Source organism: Vanrija pseudolonga, chromosome 1 (assembly GCF_020906515.1).
Source record: "Vanrija pseudolonga chromosome 1, complete sequence".
Classification (NCBI taxonomy): domain Eukaryota; kingdom Fungi; phylum Basidiomycota; class Tremellomycetes; order Trichosporonales; family Trichosporonaceae; genus Vanrija; species Vanrija pseudolonga.
Window position 1 is genome coordinate 1,076,502 of NC_085849.1, and position 20,296 is coordinate 1,096,797.

Below are 20,296 nucleotides of genomic sequence, written 5' to 3' on the forward strand. Positions count from 1 at the left end.
TATCAGGGGCCGGGGCGACTATGCGCCCGCAGCAGCGACAGCGAGCGGCTGGATCGTCGTCGGCTCGACCCACCCGTCAGCGGCCTCTGCGCCCTCGTCCATGTTGCTCTCCTCGTTCTCAAAGTCTTGTTCGTCTTGCTCTTCTTCTTCGTCGTCGTCTTCCTCCTCATCCTCGTCCATCGGCTCGACGTCGTAGCGCGGCTTCTGTGCGCTGCCGTGCACACTGCTCCCGCGACTGCTGGGCGGGGGCGACGAGTAGACCTCCGGGTCGTCCATGCACCGTCCGCACGGCTTGTCCTTGTCGTGCAGCTTGTAGCAGGGGCGACAGACGTCGACTTCGTAGCAGATGGCCGGGTTCGGCGGTCTCTGCAGACACTGGAGCATGTCGTCGAGGTCGACAAAGTTCTTGGGGTTGGTCGCGAATCTGCGGTGCTTCTTGGACGCGACGTGTAACGAAAGGTCCTGGTATCTCACGCGGCAGTTCTCGCAGTACCCGCTCGCCGTGTCCTGGTCCTTGCGCTTGTATCCTGTGTCAACGAGCTCGCGATTGCGGACGCGCTCGTCGTATGATGGCTTGGCCATGGTCGTCGGTGCCTTGAGCTGCTTGAGCATGGCGACGACCTGGTTCTGCGACAGGAACTCCTTGACGGGGGGGGTGGGCGCGTCCATGCCGGTCGACTTGCGGCGGCGTAACGTGGAGGGGCCGGCCTCGTTGGGGTCACGGTTCTCGACACCGCCAGCCAGCTTCTTGCTGCTAGCGGCGAGGCGCGCGTTGCCCTTGAGGACCTGGACGCGCTTGCTCATCTGCATGATGGCGCGGTCCTTGTTCGCGCCGAGCTGCGGCACACCACCGACAAACGTCCCTGGCGTCGTGTTGGCTGTTGACGTCGATGCAATCGCCGACGTGATGACCACACTGTTGCCCGATGCCTTGAGGTACGGCTCAGCCTCAGGAAGCGACGACGTGAGGGACAGGTCGCGGAGCGACTGGGAGCGCTTGAGTGCAGGCTGCGGCGGCTCCTCGCCGCGGAAGGGGACGCGGTCGACGTACAGCGACAGGGCGCGTTCTCGCAAATCCTTGACAATGTTGTCGGACCTAGCCGAGGTGGGCAAACACGACGACGACGTGAGCCGGAGGAAGTGCTCGTGGACGCAGGGCCATTCCTTGTGGTCCTTGGAGTTGTACTCCTTGACCATTACTGGCCTGTTGCGTCCCGTGGCATCCTCGATGAGCAAAAACTTGCTTCCAGGCTTGAAGTAGTAGAAGTCTGGGCGCGGTGCCGAAAAGTCGCGTTCGCGCGTGCCGTGGATCTTCTCGTCGGCGAGCAGGTGGGAGAGCGAGTCGCCAGCGGCGTTGCCCACTGGTGCCAGCTGGTCAAGCATGTCGGTGAGCTCTGAAGAAAGTGTCAGCAACGACGCGCACAGCTGAGAAGCTTCTCCAAGCTCGGGTCATCCAAGCCCGGTACGCCGGCCAGCCTCCACCCACATCCACTCACTCTTCACTGTCCACACCTTGATCCCTAGCTTCTCGGCCTTCTGCACTAGATCCGTCACGCCCGTCGAGTCCAAGAACGGGTTCGTGTCCGCTGCTTCACGCGCAACGCGCTTTGATTGCGATGGTGCAGCACGGGGCTTGTGTGGTGACGCGCCGCCCTTGACCACAAGGTGCGACACGCGTTGTGAGAAGAACTGGTCCACGCGCTGACGAAGCATCAGTGCGAGCTCTACCCCCACCAACAATCCCACTCACCGCTCCCATCTGCTGCACGCGGTTGTTGAGGTTCCGGCCGACGACGCCTTCCTCGGCGCCAATCTCAAAGTGGAACACGAGGGTCGGGAACACCTTCTGCCACTTGGCGAGCCACTGCTCCTGCTCGTGCTTGTGGCTCTTGGCCGCCAGCGCTGCCGCCTCGGCACGGGCACGCTTGGACGATGTCGCGGGCGCAGAGCGCTCGCGGGGCCGCTTGCCGAGCGCGCTGGCAGCAGCAGCGCCGGTGCGGGGCGGCTCGGTGTCAAACACGTCTGGCACGGCGGCGGGCTGCGGGATCGACTTTGCGTGTGGGCGCGCCGCCGTCTGGAGGCGCTTCTGCAGGGTCCCGACATTGAGGTTCACGCCGGCGAGCGCGGCGCGCGGTTCTCCAGCGGCGGTCGTGGCCGCGGGCGGCGCGCGCTTGCCGTCGACGAGCGCGGCCTTGCTCGACACGAAGCGCTCGGCAGGCGCCGCCTTGCGCGGGCTGTTCATCTTGTCCACGGCCTTTGAGGGGGCGGCAGAGCCAAACACGTCTGCTGCTGGCGGGGGCACGGCGGGCTGGAGGGCGAGGGGGCCATGGGCGGGGTTGTGTGCTGCGAGGGGGTCGGTCCGGGTTCTAGTTATGGCCGTCATAGAACCCGGTGTGTGGGTGGGAGGTGAGGCTAGTGGGAGGAAGGGAAAGGAGAGGAGGAGGTGGTGGGCTGAGTGAGATGGGTTTGGTGGTGATGATGGCTCAATGTTGGGTTGCAGCAGTTTGTGTGTGTGTGCCGTTGCTGCGTGCCAGCCAGCGCTTCCCCCTTCAGGAACTTTGCGACGCCTTCAAGGGCAGGCGCGTCCAGCCTCGTTCAAACATTCAACACGTGGATTTGATCCCGCCGTCACCCACTCAGGCCACACAACATGACTGAAGTTGACGTCAACACTGCATCGTGGTCGATTTTTGAGACAGCAGCACTCGCTCGAGGAGACAAACATCCGCAACCCATGTTTATGCACAAAAACATCTGCTCTAGTACTCTCATGTAGCCTATCCTGCCCCTCTTCAGCGCCTTGCCCCCAGGCTATCAGTACCAGTCTCGCCCCTGTGGGCCCTAGTTACTCGCGAGCGATCGGCACCTCGGTATCTCGTCATGCTATGCTGCATGCTTGCTATGGATTTATGCAATATGAACCAGCTCAGGTACTTAGAGCTCGTCGTGAGAGTACGACGAGCCGTCGTCCTCGGGAGCGCCGCCACCAGGGGCACCCTCAGCGTAAAGCTTGGAGGTAAGAGGACCAACAACATCCTGAATGTCGTCAAGCTGGGCCTGGTACTCGTCGGCATCGGCGTCGGGGTTGGCGTCGAGCCAGTCCTGCTTCTCCTTGAGAGCGTCGAGGATGGTCTTCTTGTCAGCCGCGTCGAGCTTGCCACCGAGGGCCTTCTCGTCGTTGAGCTGCGACTTGAGGGTGAAGACAAAGTTCTGGAGGGCGTTCATGTTCTCGATGCGCTTCTTCTGCTGGGCGTCCTCGTCGGCGAACTCCTCAGCCTCCTGAACCATGCGCTCAATGTCCTCGGGCGAGAGACGGCGCTGATCGTTTGTGATAGTAATGGACTCGGACTTGCCGGTGCCCTTGTCGACGGCCGAGACCTTGAGGATACCGTTGGCGTCAATCTCGAAGGTGACCTCGACCTGGGGGACACCGCGAGGGGCAGGGGGAATGTTGGTGAGGTCAAACTCGCCGAGGAGGTTGTTGTCCTTGGTCATGGAACGCTCGCCCTCGTAGACCTGGATGCGGACGGTGGGCTGGTTGTCGACAGCAGTCGAGAAGATCTGCGACTTCTTGGTGGGGACAACCGAGTTACGGCCAATGAGCTTGGTCATGACACCGCCAGTGGTCTCAATACCGAGGGTAAGGGGGCAGACGTCGATGAGGAGAACGCCCGAAGAGCCCTCCTCGCCGGAAAGGATACCACCCTGGACGGCGGCGCCGTAGGCGACGGCCTCGTCGGGGTTGATGCCCTTGGAGGGCTCCTTGCCGTTGAAGAACTCCTTGAGGAGCTGCTGGACCTTGGGGATACGGGTCGAACCACCAACAAGGACGACATCGTCAATGTCCTCCTTCTTGACGTCGGCGTCCTTGAGAACCTGCTCGACGGGCTTCATGGTCTTGCGGAAGAGGTCCATGTTGAGCTCCTCAAACTTGGCGCGGGTAAGAGTCTCGGAGAAGTCATTGCCGCCCTCGAACGACTCGATCTCGAGCTTGGTCGACATCTGCGAAGAGAGAGTGCGCTTGGCCTTCTCGACCTCACGACGGAGCTTGCCAAGAGCCTTCTGGTTGCCAGTGACGTCGGTGCCAGTCTTGCGCTTGTACTGCTTGACAAAGTAGTCGATGACACGGTTGTCAAAGTCCTCACCACCAAGGTGGGTGTCACCAGCGGTAGCAAGAACCTCGAAGACGCCGTCCTCGATCGAGAGGAGCGAGACATCGAAAGTACCACCTCCAAGGTCGTAGACAATGATCTGCGACTCGGTCTTGGTGGAACGGTCAAGACCGTAGGCGATGGCGGCGGCGGTGGGCTCGTTGACGATACGGAGGACGGTAAGACCGGCGATGGTGCCGGCGTCCTTGGTAGCCTGACGCTGGGCGTCGTTGAAGTAGGCGGGGACGGTGACGACGGCGTGGGTGACCTTGTGGCCGAGGTAAGCCTCAGCGGTCTCCTTCATCTTGACAAGGACCATGGCGGAGATCTCCTCGGGGGTCTGGGGGATGTGTCAGCGGCGCACTTTGGGCAAAGCAGGCAGGCGGCAAACTTACGAAGTCCTTGAACTCGCCCTTGTGCTTGACGTGGATCATGGGCTTGCCGTTCTTGTTGACAATCTCGAAAGGCCAGTGCTTGCGGTCCTTCTGGACATCGGGGTCCTTGAAGTCGCGGCCGACCAGGCGCTTGGCGTCGAACACAGTGTTGGTGGGGTTCTGGGCTCCCTGGTTCTTGGCCGCGTCACCAATGAGGCGCTCGTCCTCGGTGAAGCCGACCCATGAGGGCGTGATACGGTTTCCCTGGTCGTTGGCGATGATCTCAACCTTGCCGCCGCGCTGGACGCTGTAGTGGGGTCAGCGACGTGTCCCTCGCGGGTCGGCGGGTGGGGGGTCGACCCGACGCGTCGAGTCGGAAACGCGCCGTGCCGTGCCGCTCCCACTGGTACAAATCAAAAACTCACGCAACACAAGAGTAGGTAGTTCCCAAGTCGATACCAATAACAGTTCCGTAGTCGTTGTCCTTCTGCTCGGCGGCGCGGACCTGGTTGCCAACGGGCAGGAAGCACACAATGGCGAGGAGGACGCAGCAGACGAGCGTGATCTTTGAGAGGAGCGATGCCGAGGCCTGAGCCTGCTTGCTCCTCCGCGGCCTGATGGTGGCACGGGGGTATGCCATGGTGAATAAGGAAAAAGGAGTGTGGAAGAAGGAGAAGAATGGGAGCGAACAAGCAAAGGGGTTGCTCGACTTTTAGGTGCTGGGTGTGGTGGGGGTAGCAGCGTGTACCAGTCCAGTCCGTGCCAGCGTGGCAGGTGTCGACGTGGCGCACGCAGCGCAAGTAAAACGCGACCGAGCCAGATCGGCGCGCGCGGCGGCGGCAGGGGACACGGGCGGGTGCGGGACCAGGCGGCAATTCCAACTGACGTTGCAGGCTTTCCAGCCACTGCTTACCGCATCCAACCGCCCAGCGCCCAGCATTATTATTCCACGCCCTTCGAGAATGCTCCCGCTAGTAACAATATAATTCAATTTGGGTGGGGCCGGCGTAATGGCCCACGTGGATGCCCTGAGTAAACTACACTCGCCACGCTGGACGCCTGCCGCCAGTCATCACCACCGACCGCCGTCAACCACCGCGTCACTGACCTCACCGAGCTCTCGACGCATCGCAAGTGCCAGCAACAACAAAAGGCAAAAGCACGACGACTCGGCCGACGACGACGCGACACGACACGACACCACGGCCGCCACCCACTTCTTGTTTGCCAGAATGTACTCGACGCTCCAGCGGCTCAACCACTTCGGGTCGATATCGACGACCTTCATTGTCGTGCTGCTCTCGCTCATCTCGCTCGCGAGCTTCCTCACGCAGCCCGTGCCCGAGGTGGGAAAGATTGCAGTCAGCGACTTGATTGTGTGAGTGGTGGCGGCGGCAGCGGCGTCAGCCGCGGCCGATGCCGATGCATGCCCTTCGTTTACTTCCTACTTCCTACTAACCCCCGCCTCTAGCCAGCGCGGCCGCCTGAACCGCTGGGCCGCGCGCGAGGAGGACATTGCCTCGCTGCGCTTCAGCGTCAAGACGGACCTCACGCCCCTGCTCACGAGCTACAACACCAAGCAGCTCTATCTGTACCTCACGGCGGCGTACGTCGACCACGCCGGCGCAGCGCACGAGGCCGTGCTCTGGGACCGCATCATCACGCGCGCCGACTCGACAGACTTCCGCGCCGTCGGCAAGGGCAACACCAAGCCCCGCGTCATGCGCAACCCCCGCCTCAACGTGCCCGAGAGCAGGAGCCACTACCACTGGCGGAACCCGTCTGGGTCGTTCCGGTGAGTCTGGCGTGGATATTGGGCTGGAGAGTACGGGAGGGAGTGGCCAGCGTCGGCGCGGCGTTCTCAATGTCGTCCTGCCGCGTCGAGACTGTGCCTTTCCGCTAGGCCCTACTGTGTTCGATGCCCCGTCTTCGTTCTGCTAGACGCCATCGAGTTGGACAGCGATCTGGGCGCTTCACTGCTGGCACCACCACGAGATGGAACCCCGCTCGTTCGCTCGGCATATCCATCAACTGCTATGCCGTAGCCTTGTGCGGCTGTTCTCGACGCTACTCATCCTCCCCTCCGCCTCCCGCAGCCCTCCCTGCCCGCGCCTCGCCACTGACACCACCAGAACCGTCGACAACGCAAACATCACACTACACTACTCGCTCATGCCCTACGTCGGCATTCTCACCTCTGGAATCGCCGCAGAGGCCCAGGGCTCAGTAGACATCACTTACAAGAAGCGATAAAGTTGAAAAGTGGCATTGTGTACAATAGGTTTGCGTAGGCAGCTCGGTGCATTAACCCATACAGACATGAGATGCAGTGTTGGGGACATAGAGGTATGGGGTGCAGCTTGCGCGCTGAGGGTGGTTTCGGTTAGGCAATGCACAGAAAAGTCTTGTTGCTACAGGATGAGGAAGGTCAACTATAGGCAAGCGCCGATGAGCGGTCGCTTGGTGGTGGTGGTGGTGGTGGTGGTGGTGGTGGTGGTGGTGGGTGTGGTTGGAGAAAACCGAGATGGGATTGGGGGCGGTGGTGCGGGTTGTGAGATCCTGGCACCAGCCCGTCCTGAAACGGAGCCAGTGCCAAAAGCTGTGCAGGTCGATGGGGGCGTTAAGATCGCCGTGGTGGCGCCGAAAGGTGGCGCGCACGTCGATGTGGGGAGGGTCGCTGATCCTCAAGTGGAGAAGGCGGTGCATGGAGCGGCTGCGCCGTGGCGAAGCGCCAAAGATGTCGGCTCTCGGCGTCTGAAGTGAACGGAAAGGAAACCGGTGGCAAGTCCGAGTCGCGAATCGGACTTTACGCGGCCGCATGGCTGCCCATGGTGGCGGTAAAGCTTGGCGCCTGTGCAGAGGCCATTGTAACGTTCGAATTGTTGGACCGGACAGACCGAGATGATCTGGTGGCGGGCCTTACAAATCGCTCGGCACGAGTGACTATTGGTGGTGGTCAGCAACGCACCTTGGTTTTCACGCCAAGCTAGCGATCCCGAGCTGGCACTCACCAGTAACGCGCAGGACTTTACCACTGAAGTTTGCGCGGACAGACGTCATGATGGCATCGTCACCGAGTTTGATCTCCCACTGAGCATGGTCTTACGCAGTCAACACCAATTCGCCAAGGCATGCGCATTAAACCCACCATTTTCATCCCACAGGTCCGCCACAATATGCAACATTTGATTGCGTCGCGTCGTAATGGTGATGTCGTCGAGTCTTTGGGGACGGTCAATTAACCTTTCTCTGCGGCGCCACGTCTCGGGCGGACTCACTGGAAGCCTGGGAGCCAGACCATGACTTCGTAGACCGACGAAGTGCTCTTGATGGCAATGCGGCCAGACTCTCCCTTGATGACTTCAATCCACTCGCCGGCAGGTCCCTCTAGAAGCTCGGGGTCAAAGTCGATGTCGGGACGCTCGGGGCCGTTATCAAATGACGACGCGCGGCCAGAGTACGAGCTCATCTTTGCTGGAGGTTGAGCCCATCGTGGCGGGGGTGGAGTGTCGGCCTTTATTGATCCGCCACCGTTGGAGGATCCCGACCCCGACGACGAAGAACTAATGACTGATGCACGATGATGCTCGATAGGTGTTGGCACCGTGTTGACGAGCGAACTTGTTCGGTGATGGTGGTGAGCTCCGGTTGGTAGTGCCGTTGGTAGCGGGTAGAGTGCCGGAGGGGATAGCGTGGAAATGGAGCAAACTGTTGCAGCTCCTCGACTGCGGGCAGAGATCACAGGCTCAGTCACGCGAGTTTCAGAGGCGGCATTGTCGGTTGTCCACTCTGTGTGATCTCTTGCCCACTGTTGTAGCGAGGCCGTGTTGTCCTGTCCATGACTGTATTGTGTCATGGGGTGCCGAGAGACCATGATCATGATAGGCGATGGAGGTTGACGAAGAAGAGAAAAGAAGTGAAAAAGTGAAGCGTTGGTGTTGGTGGCAAGAGGTATTATTTTGTGGTTTAGGGCGAGTAGTAGTGGTAGCAGGAGTAGGCGTGTGTGTCAGCGCGCGTGGCCAAGGAAACATGTGCTTGGGGGTGGTGTGTATCCTCAACGCTGTGCGGCGACTATGCCTGACGTCATGCACCAAGGGAAAAACCCGGGGTAACGACCGACTGGGGTACAATCCCAAAACGAAGATTGGAAAGGGGAGACAAGGGGGAGGAGTCTTGGTCCTGCCGCGTGTCCAAGTTGCGCAGCATTGCCACCAAGGACGCACGCACGGGCAGGCAGGCGCGTGGCAAACACACTACCCAAGGCGTAAACAGGCCTTAGCGTGTGCCAGTTGACCGGGCGCGGGGGTGGCACGACGGCACGACGGCACGACGGCACACACCGGCGCACAAGGGGCAAACGAGTGGCGGCTCAGGGCTTACGACCTTCCCTCCAAAACGCAAGTTTACCCTGGGAAAGGGACAGGCTTTCGGGCACCCGTCTAGCTTGTGCATCGCCGTTGGCAGGCGAGAGGAGGATGGGAGTGGTTGCCGCCCAAGTCGCTAGCTCCAACCCAACTAGAAGAGGGGGAGCGGGTGATGGGATTCCAGGACTGAAATGTAGTATACACAAAACAAGCGTCCAGCATCACGACGAGGCACACACTTGTCCGGTGTGGAATGGGGTGCACACAGACGAGGCAACAACCGTTAAACTCACCTGACAAGCTTGATTCCAACAGTCTCGTGTGCTGTATCTCTCTTTACCATTGACGACGTGGGTGTCACATTACTATGCAAACGAGTCAGTGCGGCGCCCTCCAACGTGTGTGCATGGCAACGGGGCCTGTGCGTACCTTGGGTGAGATTCATAAGACGCGGATGCGATGTCCGTGTCCGCCGGTGCGCCATAATGATCGTCGAGATTGTGCAGGTCCGGTGGGGTCATCGGAGTGTCATCAGACTCGAACGAGTTGCTCGACTGGGGCTGCGAATACGAGTCTGCAGCTCCTTGCCCAGTGACTGTCACGAGATCGCGAGACGTGGTAGACATGAAGGAGACCATGTCCGCCGTTGCCGTGATCGATGACGATGGGCGTGTTTGGGGCGGAGGGGGGGGGAGAGCTCGCGCAGTGCGATGCAGCCGTCGGGCTGATTCTCCTTGCTGGTCGTACTTTTTGGATGCTGGCGTGTGTGAGGAAGGACGCGACGTTGATGACGAGGCCAAAGGTTCGTTCAAATACAAATGGACTCCCCGCGGCGGCGCGTGATGCGTGGTGACGCCCCTGTCAACACGGGTGGGGTGGGGGGCGCCGCTTTCCGGTAGCTCTCGTGGGCGGGCGCTGGGAGGGAAGGTATCGGAGGGAAGGACGGATCGACGCTCGTGTCGTTCCTTCTTGGGCACGCGCGCCTGGGCGTTGCTTGTGTAGAAGAGATTTGAGGATGTCGCTGTCGCGACGTGGTTGAGATGTGTTGCTGGGCTGGCAACGGGGATTCAAGACAGGCAGGAAGGGGAGGGGGCGGGAAAGGCGAGGGACGATGTTGATAGGCCAGCGGCGTAAGGGTGCTCTGGGTGGTGTGCGAGCGGAAGTTGATCACGACTACTGCCGGCGACCAGGGCGTGTTGCTGCTGGACTGGTGGGCACGACTAGAGCCGGCAGACACAAAGGTGGATAGTTTTGCGATGGAAGCTGAGAGATGATGATTGAGAATGGGTGCGAGTTGTTGCTGCGTGTTGCTGCTGCGTGTTGGAAGAGAAGGCCTTTCTTGGGTTTGGGTTTGGACCTACCTTGGTTTCAGTTGACCCGATGACTCAAGGTATTACAGATACCCTGTAAAAGCCAAACCCTCCTCTCCCTCTCAGGTGTGAGATTCCACAACAGGAAGACGGTGGCGGAGGGGAATGGAATGGTTCCGCCGCTCGCCGCAATGCACAAAACAGCAAGGTGCGCCGTGTATGACCTATTTGTAGTACGTCGGTACGTCGAGAAGAGTCACAATGAGAGAGACGAGACGAGGACAAGGCAGTTTCCAAGTCCAGTAGATATCTGTCAGAGGGGTTGAAATAATTCAAAAGTGCAATGGCGCGAAGAAGTAGTTGCTAAGCAAGTGGCCATGAAAGGGTTTGCCCGACCCGACGAGACGAGGTGCAAGGCAACGAGTGGGCTATGGAATGAACCTCTTGCAATGATCAAAGTCGTGTCGATGGATGTAACACTGTTACCCCTTGTCGGGCGCAGGACGACGCCCCCTCACCCTCTTGGCACCCTTCGTATTCAGGTTTGGGGTGGTTATGTACCCCCCTCCTTCTGTGAAGAGGCGGGAGATGGGCGCGCAGGACAATGTGTGTGTCGTCTGGCAGAATGTGCTGGGATGCAAAGGGTAGCTGGGTAGCTGCGCAGTGGATGTAATCACCTGGCGTCATGGGACAAGGGCTAAGCCGTTATAGCTACTCGTTGTGCGTGCGCGACACGCAAGGGCAACACCACTATCGGGGCAGGGCAGCGGTCGCTGGATTCCGCAGCCGACAAGCCAAGCCAGTCGGGCTCGCAGGCTGGCAGGAGGTCGGTCGGCTTAGCACGCAGCACCCGGAGCAGAAGGGGGGGAGGCTTAAAGCACCACGCCGACCGAGGGCTACGCTATCTCGTGTGGCCTCTCTCTGACAAAGGGTTTCAAGGTAGCACGTCAGGGGAGCAGTCGGCTGCGGTTGGTTACACACGGCTGCCTCGCACCGTCCATGACGATGACTGTCCTCGGGCCAAAAGCCTAGCGGCGCAGCGGGGCGAAGCAGAGCTGCGACGCACACACCCATCAACCAGCAGCGAGCGAGCGAGCGAGCGAGCGACACCAGCAGCAGCAGCACCAGTTAGCTCAGCCGCCGGGGACGAGTGGCGCTGGGCGGCGTGAGCGAGGCGGCGCGCGTGACTAGAGCAGTGGGAGGATGGCGCTGAGGCGGCAGGGTCGCAGCGACACGGAGCGCACATATGCATGCCAAGAGGCATGCTTCTTGCCCCCACTCAGTCACAAGTGGGCCGTGCCGTGCTGCGCCTTGCGAGAGAGCGTACTTGTTCAGGAGTGAGACGGCAGGAGAAGCAGCAGCAGCGGCGGCGGCGTCGGTGGGGTGCGTGCGTGATAGGGTAGTCGTAACTGGTGTAGGGTTCACTGCCCGACGCCAATGCAGGTTTAGACTGTGTGCCTTGGAGAAACAAAGGTCCTGAAAAGGTGCAAGGTTGCGGGTCACAAGTTGCACCCAGCGCAGCAGCAGGAGCACTGGCAGCGGCGGCGGCGGCGGCGACAGCAGCAGCGGAGACCGGCGGCGACACGAGGGGGTTTCTTGCAGGCTGCGGCGGGTTGCCGTAATGAGGAGAAACGTTGAGGTCTGTAACAAGAGCATGGCACTGCACGAGGGACGGAGGTATCACCCACCCAATCGCTCCGTACCAAAACGCCCTAGTCTGTTGTGGCCGCGCAATCACTCAATGTCTTGGCTTGCGAGTGGATGAAACATTATGTGCCTAATGAACCGATTAGGTCTCGGATGGCACGGGATAGCATTAGGGGGTGGGCAATGATGCGGCACGCCTAAAATGACACACTGCACACTGCACTATAGACGTCATAAATAATAACAATAATACAAATGGAGCCCCACCAAGTATGTGCCATTCCTCAAGGAAGTTGCTGGGCGGGTGGGCAACGCACACTCCGCCAGCCAGCCAGGCAGCAATGGCCACCACACGCCACGGCACAAGCGATCACACAATTCCAATCTCACATCTCGACAACAACATCATCACACTCACACTCACCTCCACCTTTAAATCCAAAACAGGCCCACAATGACACCAGTAGGTCACAACCACCACCACGCCCGAGACACGACTGACATGCATCTCCCCACAGGTCAGGCTGCGACACCCACGCGGTGTGACGACGCTCGAGATTGACCCCGAGACGCAAGGGGTCGCCGACCTGCGCGTCCTAATCTTCTCGGCCACCGAGATTCCCCCGAGCGAGCAGGAAAGTGCGTCGTCCCCGCATCAACCATCTACATGACATGTAAACTCCGCGGCTAACACGCTCAGTCAAGTACGGCTACCCGCCAAAGCCGCTGCCCGACACGGCGGGCAGATTGTCCACTATCCCCATCACACGTGGCGAGCAGCTTATCGTGACCGCCGTGCCGCCGACAATCAAGTCGCCGCGCCTCCGTCGCCCATCCGTCAAGGAGCAGGACGCGGCCCTGTCGGCGCCGTCACCGCCGAGAGACAAGCCCGCCCCCAAGCCCCAGCTCTCGCCCCTCGAGGACGGCGACATCCCCGTCGAGGCGTCCGAGTCGGTCAAGCTCCCCGGCCTCGATGCGGGGTATCTCCAGCTCCGTGTGGTGCCAGACGACAACTCGTGTCTCTTCTCCGCGATCGGCTTGGTGTTTGAGGGCGGAATATCGGCAGCGCAAAACCTGCGAAAAGGTCGGTATTGTGGTGGTGGTGGCGTGCGAGGTCTGTGCTTGCTGACACCTGCCAGTGGTCGCCGATGCCATCAAGGCTGATCCGGTGAATTACTCGGACGTGATGCTGGGGTGGGTCAAGGTAGCTTGCGTTGGTGGTGCTGACGCTGCAGACGGCCACGCGACGAGTACATTGCCAAGATCCTGCACAAGGACACCTGGGGAGGCGCGATCGAGCTGTCCATCTTTGCCCAGCAGTGAGTGCTCATTCGCCACTCGGGAACGATGACTAACGCAGTCGTCCCAGCTACAAAACCGAGATCTGCTCGTTTGACGTCGCGACTGGCCGGTGCGACAGGTTCGGCGAGGGCAACTATGAGTCGAGGTATGCATGTCCGCAGAGCGTTGCTGATTGATTAGGTGTCTGCTGGTGTACTCTGGGATCCGTAAGTCGTTAGACGCGAGGCGGCCGATGCGGCGACCTAACCATTCCGCAGACTACGACGCGATCACGCTCTCTCCGCTCGAGACATCACCGCCGTCATTCCACACGACCGTCTTCCCCGTCAACGAGGACGACATCTTACCGACGGCTGAGAAGCTCGTCACGACTCTCCGCAAGCGCCACTACTTTACCGACACTGCCAACTTTGACCTCAAGTGCGGCGTCTGCGGTCTCGGCCTCAAGGGGGAGCAGGGCGCGCGCGAGCATGCCATGATGACGGGCCGTGAGTGTTGGGTCGTGTCACGGGGACTCTACTGACCCGCCAGACGTCGACTTTGGGGAATACTAGGTGTAATTGTGCTCACTCGAACACTGGCTCTCTCTCTCTCTCTCTCTCTGGCTCTCGACTATAGATGCTGTTACCCCGGCTGGTTGTTACTGTTTACCTGTTATGATATGTGATACTTATTCCTCCCTCACCGTGTGCCGTGTGTGTGTGTGTGTGCCGGCGTGTGGGGGGTGTGCCGCTGCGCCCCTCGTCGCGTCAATCAACACGCAGAAAGCTGACAGCACTGATGATCATCTTTCTCTTTCCCATTCTCCTTCCCCCCTCCCTTCCACTCTTGTCGCGTCTCACCTCACAAACTGCATAACCACAACACCCACAATGGAGGCCACAGAGCTGCCTGTGAGTAGCACAACGCGCAGAGCTGACCCCAGGCGCTGCCCCCAAGCCGGCCGTCGAGCAGGGCGCGCAGCCCCGCCGCAGAGGACAGCAGCCTCCGCACGGCGCCGCCAGTCAGCCCGCCGACCCCGCCTACCCCAGTCCCAGCGACACCGCCCTCCAACAACCACATCCTCACCTCCTCCGTCGACGAGCTGCAGCAGCTCTTCGCGCGCCAGCTCGTCGGGCCGTCGAGAGAGATGCCCGGCTCGCCGGTGCTCCGGCGGGGCCCGTCCCCGACTATTGCTGACGTTGACGTCGACGGCGACGATGACGAGGGCGCCGAGAATGCCAAGAAGGCGCCTGTTGTTCGCCTGCCTCCGGTCGAGGAGAACTCGGACACGGTGGCGCCGGTGCGTCAGCTGCTGTGACTCCTTGAGCTCTGAAAGCTGACTGCTCCAGGTCGAGCTTGCCCCGCTCATCACGACGGCAGAGGAAGGCGAGGAGGACGGGCAGGACGAGCTTGCGGCACTCGTCGCCGAGTGCGCAGCTGCCCAGCACGCTGAGGTTACGGACCCCGCTAGCCCCGTTGCTGACGACACGGCGACTACCCCTGCCGATCTCATCGTGGTTGCAGCCACCGAGCGGGCACGCACCCCAAGCCCCGCCCCGACGATCACTTCTCTCATGGCGAGAGCGGGGCTGAGCCCATCGTCGTCGGGTACAAGCACCCCTGCTGCCCTCGGCACCACGCTGGAGCGGCTCGTGTCCATCGAGCCACTGTGGCTCGAGTTCAAATCTGCATTCTACCGGTTCGAGAACGACCTCGGTGGCATTGCGTCGGGCGTGCATAAGGAGATTGAGAGGTATGTGGCGGTTCTGATCGGCGCTGACTCGCAGCCACAAGTGTGCCTCCGGCCCCCCCAAGGAGGAGGAGACGACGGCCCGCGCAGCCTCGGCCGAGCTTACTGCAAAGGTCGAGCAGCTCGAGCTCGAGAACTACGAGCTCCAAGTGTGCGAGCGCAAGGCACTCGAGGAGTCGGCGGAGAGCAAGCGGCTGCTGGAGGTGTTCCGAACCCAGCTGGAGAACGTCTCCAAGGAGCTCCAGGAGGTGCACGGCAAGTGCGACCAGGCAAACAAGGACCTCGAGGAGGAGCGTAGCCGGCACGAGGCCGAGCGCAAGCTGCGCGAGGCGATGGAGAAGGCAAAGGTCGAGTCGGTAGCCGACCATGCGCGACTCAACCTCAAGACGGTGGAGCTGGGCAAGCGGTACGTCGTGCTCGAGCACGACCTCGAGATGGCGCACAAGGAGAACAAGTCGCTGCAGGCGCAGCTGGGCGTGAGTGGTTTCCGTTTATCGGGGCATAGCTGACCCAAGGAGGCGACGGCGACGGCGTTCGTGCTCGTGCTCGTCGAGGCCGAGGCACGAATGGTGCGTGAGCCTGTGTGGCGTCGCTAACGTTGGCAGTTCGACCCCCAGCTCCTAAGACAGGGATATTATGGAGGTGAGTGGTACCCCGTGTGGAGCTAACTCCCCCAAGGCGCGCAGTACGCCGACGCGCTCAAGGCGGGCGCAGAGAAGCTGTATAGCATGATGAACCCTGGCGAGTGCCCGAGGGTCGTTATCGTTATTTACTTTGACGCGGTGAGTGGCAGAAGGGAGAGACGGAGCTGACTTCAGGCCACCGTTGCCGACCAGCTCAAGGAGGTGGGTGATGGTGGTCATGGTACCCACTGACGGCAGGTTGGGTGGGTCAAGAATGACAACCAGATCGACGACTTCCTCGAGGGGCTGTCTTCCTGGGACTTGACCACGCTCTCGGACGTCTCGGGGTCTTTTGGCGCGTCAACCAAGATCAAGGGTGGGTTGCTCTGCTGTGCAAGTTTCTAACCCGCTCAGCTCAGCTGGGCATGCTTGGCAGCCTTTACCAGTGTCAGATGATCGTCCTCGTCGCCGGGCAGGTAAGCTGCCCGAATTTTCTCGAAGCTGACTCCCAGGACCGCAAGTACATCGCCAAGCTCGACGAGCTTGGGCCCGATATCAAGAACAAGGTGACTGCCATCCGTTCAACCCCGCTCGGCGAGGCCAAGAATGACCCCTTCCGCTCCCTCGGTGACGACAGGCTGTACCACATGCCTACGGTGTTTGCCACCTCCCAGGCAGAGTGGGACAGCATCAGGTATCGCCCTGCCCCTCGCCCCGCCGCCCCGCGCTCGCCTACCAACACGATCTACCATAACCCACAGCAGACCCCCCAGCGCCACGAGGAATACAGCACGCCTCGTCCCCCAAGCAACCAGCGCATGGCTCAGCCTACGCCCGCCAACAACTATGGATATGAGCCTCAGCCGACACCGATTCCACAGCACCGGTCGCACCAGAGCCAGGAGTACGCTCCACACCACTCGGCTGATCCTCGCCACGACCCCCGCCACGACCCCCACCACGATCCCCGTCGCGAGCGAGCTCAACACGGCCACGACCGTTCTGATACCTACTACTCGAGGGCCTATGACGGCAACGACTACGATGGCAACGGCCACGGCTACTCGACACCCTCGGGCTACCAGCCTCAGAGAACGCCACAGCCAGAGCCCGACCGCTACCAACAGAGGTCGCCACAGCCACCTCGCGCAGAGGCAACCTCCCGCCCCCCGTGGCAAGAGTACCGCGCGTTCTCTCAGGCGGTCGACTCGACGCGCGCGCAGGCACAGCAGCACCAGCAGCAGTCGGTGAACCGCCCGCGCAGCCCGCACATTATCCACCGCCGCCCGGGGTCGTCGATGGGCGGTTCTCCAGCCTCGAGCGACGAGCGTAACCCGCCTCTGCCGCACATCCCCGCTGCGGCGAGGACTCACGTTGTGCGCCCGCCAACCTGGGCAGCAGCAGGTCAAGACATTGCGCGCCCACAAACGTCCAACTCGCTCATCTCGACGATGACCGGACAAGGCATGGGCGGCGGCCCACCGCCCAACTGGAGGGTCAATCTGACCACTTACAACCAGGGCTATAACCACCAAGTTCACTACCCCTCGGCGCAGACCCAGCAGGGGCAGGGCCAGCAGGGGGCTGGTGGCCAATACGAGAGATACCAGCGAAGCAACAGCTCTGACGAACGCGTTAAGCAGTGGCGGGCGTCCAGGTGGGTCCCGATCTGTTCAGCACTGACCCACGCAGCGACTACTCGCGATCGTAATTAACTGTGACGTGTTTCGTGCTCCTTGAAGCGAATGTACGTAGTGTCGTGTACGTATGTATATGAGTGAGTGTGTCTGAGGGGGTGAGCGTGATGTAGAGCCTGTGAAGGGCCAGGATTCCATGTTGCAGGGTGGCTGTGGCTCGGAACAAGTAGTGGACCACCTCCACCACACGGCCGTGCAAGATCAAGACCAAGTCTGTGCGGCGTGCGGGGTGCAGTAGCCCCGCCAGCCCCGCCTATCAGCTGCCACCAACGTCGTCTGGGTCGCACCATTCGCCACAGCACGACAAGAAGGCCGAGCGCCGCCGCAATCAAGCGCGCAACTGTGCGGCGGCGGCAAGAGCAGCGGCGTCGATCTATCCCTGACGTCACGCCACGGCACGCCTCGAACCGCGCGTCCACCCGACTTTAAGATCCACGCACGCATCGAACTTGCTTCTGCCCACACCATTAACACAATGTACATCCTCGCACTCAACTGCGGCAGCTCAAGCATAAAGGGCAAGCTGTTCGCGCTGCCCGCAACCCCGTCGGCGCCACTAGCGGCGGTGGCCACGCTCGCGGTCAGCAACATCGGCGCGAAGGGCGACAACGTCACGCTGCGGCTCAAGTGGGACAACGGGCCGGACGAGCGGCAGACCGGGCCCGACGGCGGCGCTGTCGAGCGTGAGTGCGCGCTGTGGCCCAGCTGACCGAGTAGACCGCGAGCTCTTCCCGTGGATTCTGGACCATATCGCCCGCTCCGGCGCCGTGAAGAAGGACGACATCAAGTACATTACGCACCGGATGTAAGTGGCCGCGGGGACTGGGACGGGGGCGAGCTGACGCTCACGCCCAGCGTGCACGGCGGCACCAACACAAAGGGCCTCGTCGTGACTGCTGACCACCGTGAAGCGCTGGGCGAGATGGACGCCTTGTCCGAGTTTGCGCCGCTGCACGTGCGTTTGCGTGAGAAACGGCGGGCGGGCGGCGGGCGGGCGGCGACGTCGACGACGACGCCACCTGGCGCGCCGCGACTGCGCCACGCCTTGGCCGAGCCGACCCACCGACGACACTTGCCACCTGCTAACAACCCCCGCAGAACCACCACGCCGTCCTCGGCGTCAAGGCCTGCCTCGACGTTCTCCCGCAGCACACGTCGCTGCTCCTCTTTGACACGCTCTTCCATGTACGTTATGCCCGAGCGGGCCCCCGCACGTTGCCGCCGGCAGTTGACATCGGACGTGCCTACAGCAAACCATCCCACCCGAGGTCTACACTTATGCGCTGCCGCCGCCTGATGGCAAGCTGCCGATTCCGCTCCGCAAGGTGGGTACGGGGTCGTCGTGACGCTGACACGCCGCAGTACGGCTTCCACGGTCTCTCGTACGCGTCCATCGTCCGCTCCCTCGCCTCGTACCTCGGCAAGCCAACCGACACCCTCAACATTGTCGTCGCGCACCTCGGCTCGGGCGCTTCGTCCGCCTGCATTCGCGGCGGCAAGTCGATCGACACGAGCATGGGCCTCACGCCGCTCGAGGGCCTGGTCGGCGGCACGCGGACCGGCACGATCGACCCCACCGCCATCTTCCACCACACCAAGGACTACTGGACCGACGCGGGTCTGCCGGGCATCAAGGTGTCCAAGGCCGAGGCGCTCCTGAACAAGAAGTCGGGGCTGACGGCGCTGGCGGGCACGCCAAACTTTGCGACTATCACGACGCGTGCCAACGACCCTACGTCGGCGGAGCACGCGCGCGCCAAGCTCGCGTACGACGTGTTTGTCGACCGCCTCATGGGCTTTGTGTCGCAGTACCTCGCCAAGCTGCTTGCCACGCTGCCGATCGCCGAGATTGACGGGCTGGTCTTCTCGGGCGGCATTGGTGAGAACGCAGCTGGGCTGCGCGCCGACGTGCTCCAGCGCCTCGGGTGGCTTGGGACCGCTGTCGACGCCGCCAAGAACGATGTGCGCAGCGACGACGTCGTGCGCGAGATTACCGTGCCAGGCTCCAAGCTCCGCGGGTGGGTCATCCTTACCGATGAGGAGGGATACTGCGCCCAGGCGGCGCGTGAGCAGCTGGCATTGTAGGTGGTTATTCGCATCGTATTAGTAGTTTCTAGTTTCCCGGGCAAGCTCTCTCTCTCCTATCCGTACATATAGACGATACAATTGGTGCTGTTGGGTGTTATGCGTTATGCGATTGATGATCGTGCGTTGGTGCTCAGATATGCTGTCGAGGCTGTCGCTGTTGTCGACAATGCCTTACTTGGCAGGGCGGTCGATGCCCTCAGTCGCGGTGAGCTCGGCGCGGCGGCAGCTCGAGAAGTTGCCAGCCGAGCAAGCCTTGCACGTCGCCGCGTTGCCGGTGCACTCGGTCGCGAGGCAGCCGTTGCCCTGGCACACGGAGCACGAGGAGGGGTTGGCGGCACAGCCCGTCACCTCGGTCTTTGCGCAGTGGTCGTGCGAGGCGGGGGCGGACTGCGGGGTGTTTAGCTGGTGGTGTCGTGGAGCGGGCTATGGGGACTCACGCCGCAGAAGCCGCAGTCGGAGGGGTTGCCGGTGCACGAGGACATTGTGTGGGTGGGTGGGGGTTGGGCTTGGTGGTAGGGGTTGGTTTGGATAAGCTGAGCTAGCTGCGAGCTGAGAGACGGCGTGGAGAGCTGTTGTGATGAATGGTCGAAGAGCAGACAGATCCAGCCCGCCTTTATACGTGTTTGCGGCGACTCCACGGCCATCCCACGACGTCATGCACCACCCAAGCGGCTACTCTGCCCAACGACGAATCGACGACTCGGCAATCGTCAGCGCTCAGTCGGGCCAATAGGGGGCACGCTAATAGTCAGCTGCCAGCAAGGCCAAGACAGCGACGGCCGAAGCTGCCTAACGGGGAGCGTGGATAAGGTGCCACGTGTACTCCATGCGCCTGACACGCGAGCAAAGTCACGGAACCAGATCCCATCCCATTCCCGAACGCCTATCCCCAGCACCCCCACGTCAGCACTCGGCCGTCATCCCCCGCCCGCCCCACATGCCTGCACGCAAGCCGCCAGTGACGAGTGCAGTGGGAGGACATCCTATTGGCAGACTGTCAGGCGGGTC

The 20,296-nt window shown here is 61.6% G+C and overlaps 8 protein-coding genes across 10 annotated transcripts; 4 read left to right on the plus strand and 4 right to left on the minus strand.

Annotated features, from left to right (window-relative positions):
* Nucleotides 1-18: 18 nt before the first annotated feature.
* On the minus strand, nt 19-2,383 carry spo6 (Sporulation-specific protein 6; the record flags this gene model as incomplete). Its single annotated transcript, XM_062766859.1, has 3 exons — nt 19-1,394; nt 1,497-1,701; nt 1,751-2,383. 3 exons carry the CDS (start codon nt 2,381-2,383, stop codon nt 19-21), a joined length of 2,214 nt encoding a protein of 737 aa, XP_062622843.1.
* A 551-nt stretch (nt 2,384-2,934) lies between these two features.
* grp78 (Endoplasmic reticulum chaperone BiP) lies at nt 2,935-5,209 on the minus strand (the record flags this gene model as incomplete). The annotated part of the gene is made up of 3 exons (XM_062766860.1): nt 4,951-5,209; nt 4,547-4,832; nt 2,935-4,491 (listed from the first exon to the last, which is right to left on the minus strand). Exons 1-3 carry the CDS (start codon nt 5,163-5,165, stop codon nt 2,935-2,937), a joined length of 2,058 nt encoding a protein of 685 aa, XP_062622844.1. The 5' UTR covers nt 5,166-5,209.
* A 352-nt stretch (nt 5,210-5,561) lies between these two features.
* On the plus strand, nt 5,562-7,009 carry Arxes2 (Adipocyte-related X-chromosome0 expressed sequence 2). The gene is made up of 3 exons (XM_062766861.1): nt 5,562-5,903; nt 5,997-6,320; nt 6,658-7,009. The coding sequence occupies exons 1-3, from the start codon at nt 5,758-5,760 to the stop codon at nt 6,776-6,778; spliced, it is 591 nt and encodes a 196-aa protein (XP_062622845.1). The 5' UTR covers nt 5,562-5,757; the 3' UTR covers nt 6,779-7,009.
* LOC62_01G000431 (uncharacterized protein) lies at nt 7,004-10,507 on the minus strand. 2 transcript variants are annotated; one of them, XM_062766862.1, is made up of 7 exons: nt 10,251-10,507; nt 9,319-10,199; nt 9,183-9,254; nt 7,804-8,367; nt 7,674-7,747; nt 7,537-7,626; nt 7,004-7,468 (listed from the first exon to the last, which is right to left on the minus strand). In XM_062766862.1, the coding sequence occupies exons 2-7, from the start codon at nt 9,525-9,527 to the stop codon at nt 7,332-7,334; spliced, it is 1,146 nt and encodes a 381-aa protein (XP_062622846.1). In that variant the 5' UTR covers nt 9,528-10,199; nt 10,251-10,507; the 3' UTR covers nt 7,004-7,331. The 2 variants fall into 2 exon arrangements, with proteins under 2 accessions (XP_062622846.1, XP_062622847.1); XM_062766863.1 differs by lacking the exons at nt 9,183-9,254; nt 9,319-10,199; nt 10,251-10,507 and having other exon boundaries at nt 7,804-9,156.
* Nucleotides 10,508-12,254: 1,747 nt separating this feature from the next.
* Nucleotides 12,255-13,832, plus strand: yod1 (Ubiquitin thioesterase OTU1). The gene is made up of 9 exons (XM_062766864.1): nt 12,255-12,309; nt 12,365-12,485; nt 12,547-12,930; nt 12,986-13,040; nt 13,082-13,165; nt 13,216-13,293; nt 13,329-13,354; nt 13,406-13,636; nt 13,680-13,832. Exons 1-9 carry the CDS (start codon nt 12,301-12,303, stop codon nt 13,700-13,702), a joined length of 1,011 nt encoding a protein of 336 aa, XP_062622848.1. The 5' UTR covers nt 12,255-12,300; the 3' UTR covers nt 13,703-13,832.
* Nucleotides 13,833-14,020: 188 nt separating this feature from the next.
* Nucleotides 14,021-17,214, plus strand: LOC62_01G000433 (uncharacterized protein; the record flags this gene model as incomplete). Its single annotated transcript, XM_062766865.1, has 12 exons — nt 14,021-14,041; nt 14,074-14,430; nt 14,480-14,883; nt 14,918-15,356; nt 15,396-15,449; nt 15,486-15,522; nt 15,559-15,662; nt 15,699-15,725; nt 15,762-15,879; nt 15,918-15,979; nt 16,016-17,160; nt 17,196-17,214. 12 exons carry the CDS (start codon nt 14,021-14,023, stop codon nt 17,212-17,214), a joined length of 2,787 nt encoding a protein of 928 aa, XP_062622849.1.
* Nucleotides 17,215-17,670: 456 nt separating this feature from the next.
* Nucleotides 17,671-20,021, plus strand: CNN01560 (the record flags this gene model as incomplete). 2 transcript variants are annotated; one of them, XM_062766866.1, is made up of 7 exons in its annotated part: nt 17,671-17,883; nt 17,918-18,005; nt 18,056-18,155; nt 18,299-18,385; nt 18,451-18,525; nt 18,563-19,675; nt 19,726-19,858. In XM_062766866.1, 6 exons carry the CDS (start codon nt 17,676-17,678, stop codon nt 19,283-19,285), a joined length of 1,281 nt encoding a protein of 426 aa, XP_062622850.1. The 2 variants fall into 2 exon arrangements, with proteins under 2 accessions (XP_062622850.1, XP_062622851.1); XM_062766867.1 differs by lacking the exons at nt 17,671-17,883; nt 17,918-18,005; nt 18,056-18,155; ... (1 more) ...; nt 18,451-18,525; nt 19,726-19,858 and adding an exon at nt 19,895-20,021 and having other exon boundaries at nt 19,455-19,493; nt 19,515-19,657.
* On the minus strand, nt 19,460-19,770 carry LOC62_01G000435 (uncharacterized protein; the record flags this gene model as incomplete). The annotated part of the gene is made up of 2 exons (XM_062766868.1): nt 19,460-19,675; nt 19,726-19,770. The coding sequence occupies 2 exons, from the start codon at nt 19,768-19,770 to the stop codon at nt 19,460-19,462; spliced, it is 261 nt and encodes an 86-aa protein (XP_062622852.1).
* Nucleotides 20,022-20,296: the final 275 nt, after the last annotated feature.

What these genes read in the sequence shown, in the direction of transcription:
- Arxes2 (XM_062766861.1), top strand. Translation starts at nt 5,758, where the DNA reads ATGTACTCGACGCTCCAGCGGCTCAACCACTTCGGGTCGATATCGACG. An exon ending in GCAGTCAGCGACTTGATTGT is followed by an intron (nt 5,904 to 5,996) that starts GTGAGTGGTGGC and finishes CCCCGCCTCTAG; the next exon opens with CCAGCGCGGCCGCCTGAACC. An exon ending in AACCCGTCTGGGTCGTTCCG is followed by an intron (nt 6,321 to 6,657) that starts GTGAGTCTGGCG and finishes TGACACCACCAG; the next exon opens with AACCGTCGACAACGCAAACA.
- LOC62_01G000431 (XM_062766862.1), bottom strand. Translation starts at nt 9,527, where the DNA reads ATGGTCTCCTTCATGTCTACCACGTCTCGCGATCTCGTGACAGTCACT. An exon ending in GTCTGGCTCCCAGGCTTCCA is followed by an intron (nt 7,748 to 7,803) that starts GTGAGTCCGCCC and finishes CCGTCCCCAAAG; the next exon opens with ACTCGACGACATCACCATTA. An exon ending in TAAAGTCCTGCGCGTTACTG is followed by an intron (nt 7,469 to 7,536) that starts GTGAGTGCCAGC and finishes CACCACCAATAG; the next exon opens with TCACTCGTGCCGAGCGATTT.
- yod1 (XM_062766864.1), top strand. An exon ending in TACTCGGACGTGATGCTGGG is followed by an intron (nt 13,041 to 13,081) that starts GTGGGTCAAGGT and finishes CTGACGCTGCAG; the next exon opens with ACGGCCACGCGACGAGTACA. An exon ending in GCTGGTGTACTCTGGGATCC is followed by an intron (nt 13,355 to 13,405) that starts GTAAGTCGTTAG and finishes ACCATTCCGCAG; the next exon opens with ACTACGACGCGATCACGCTC.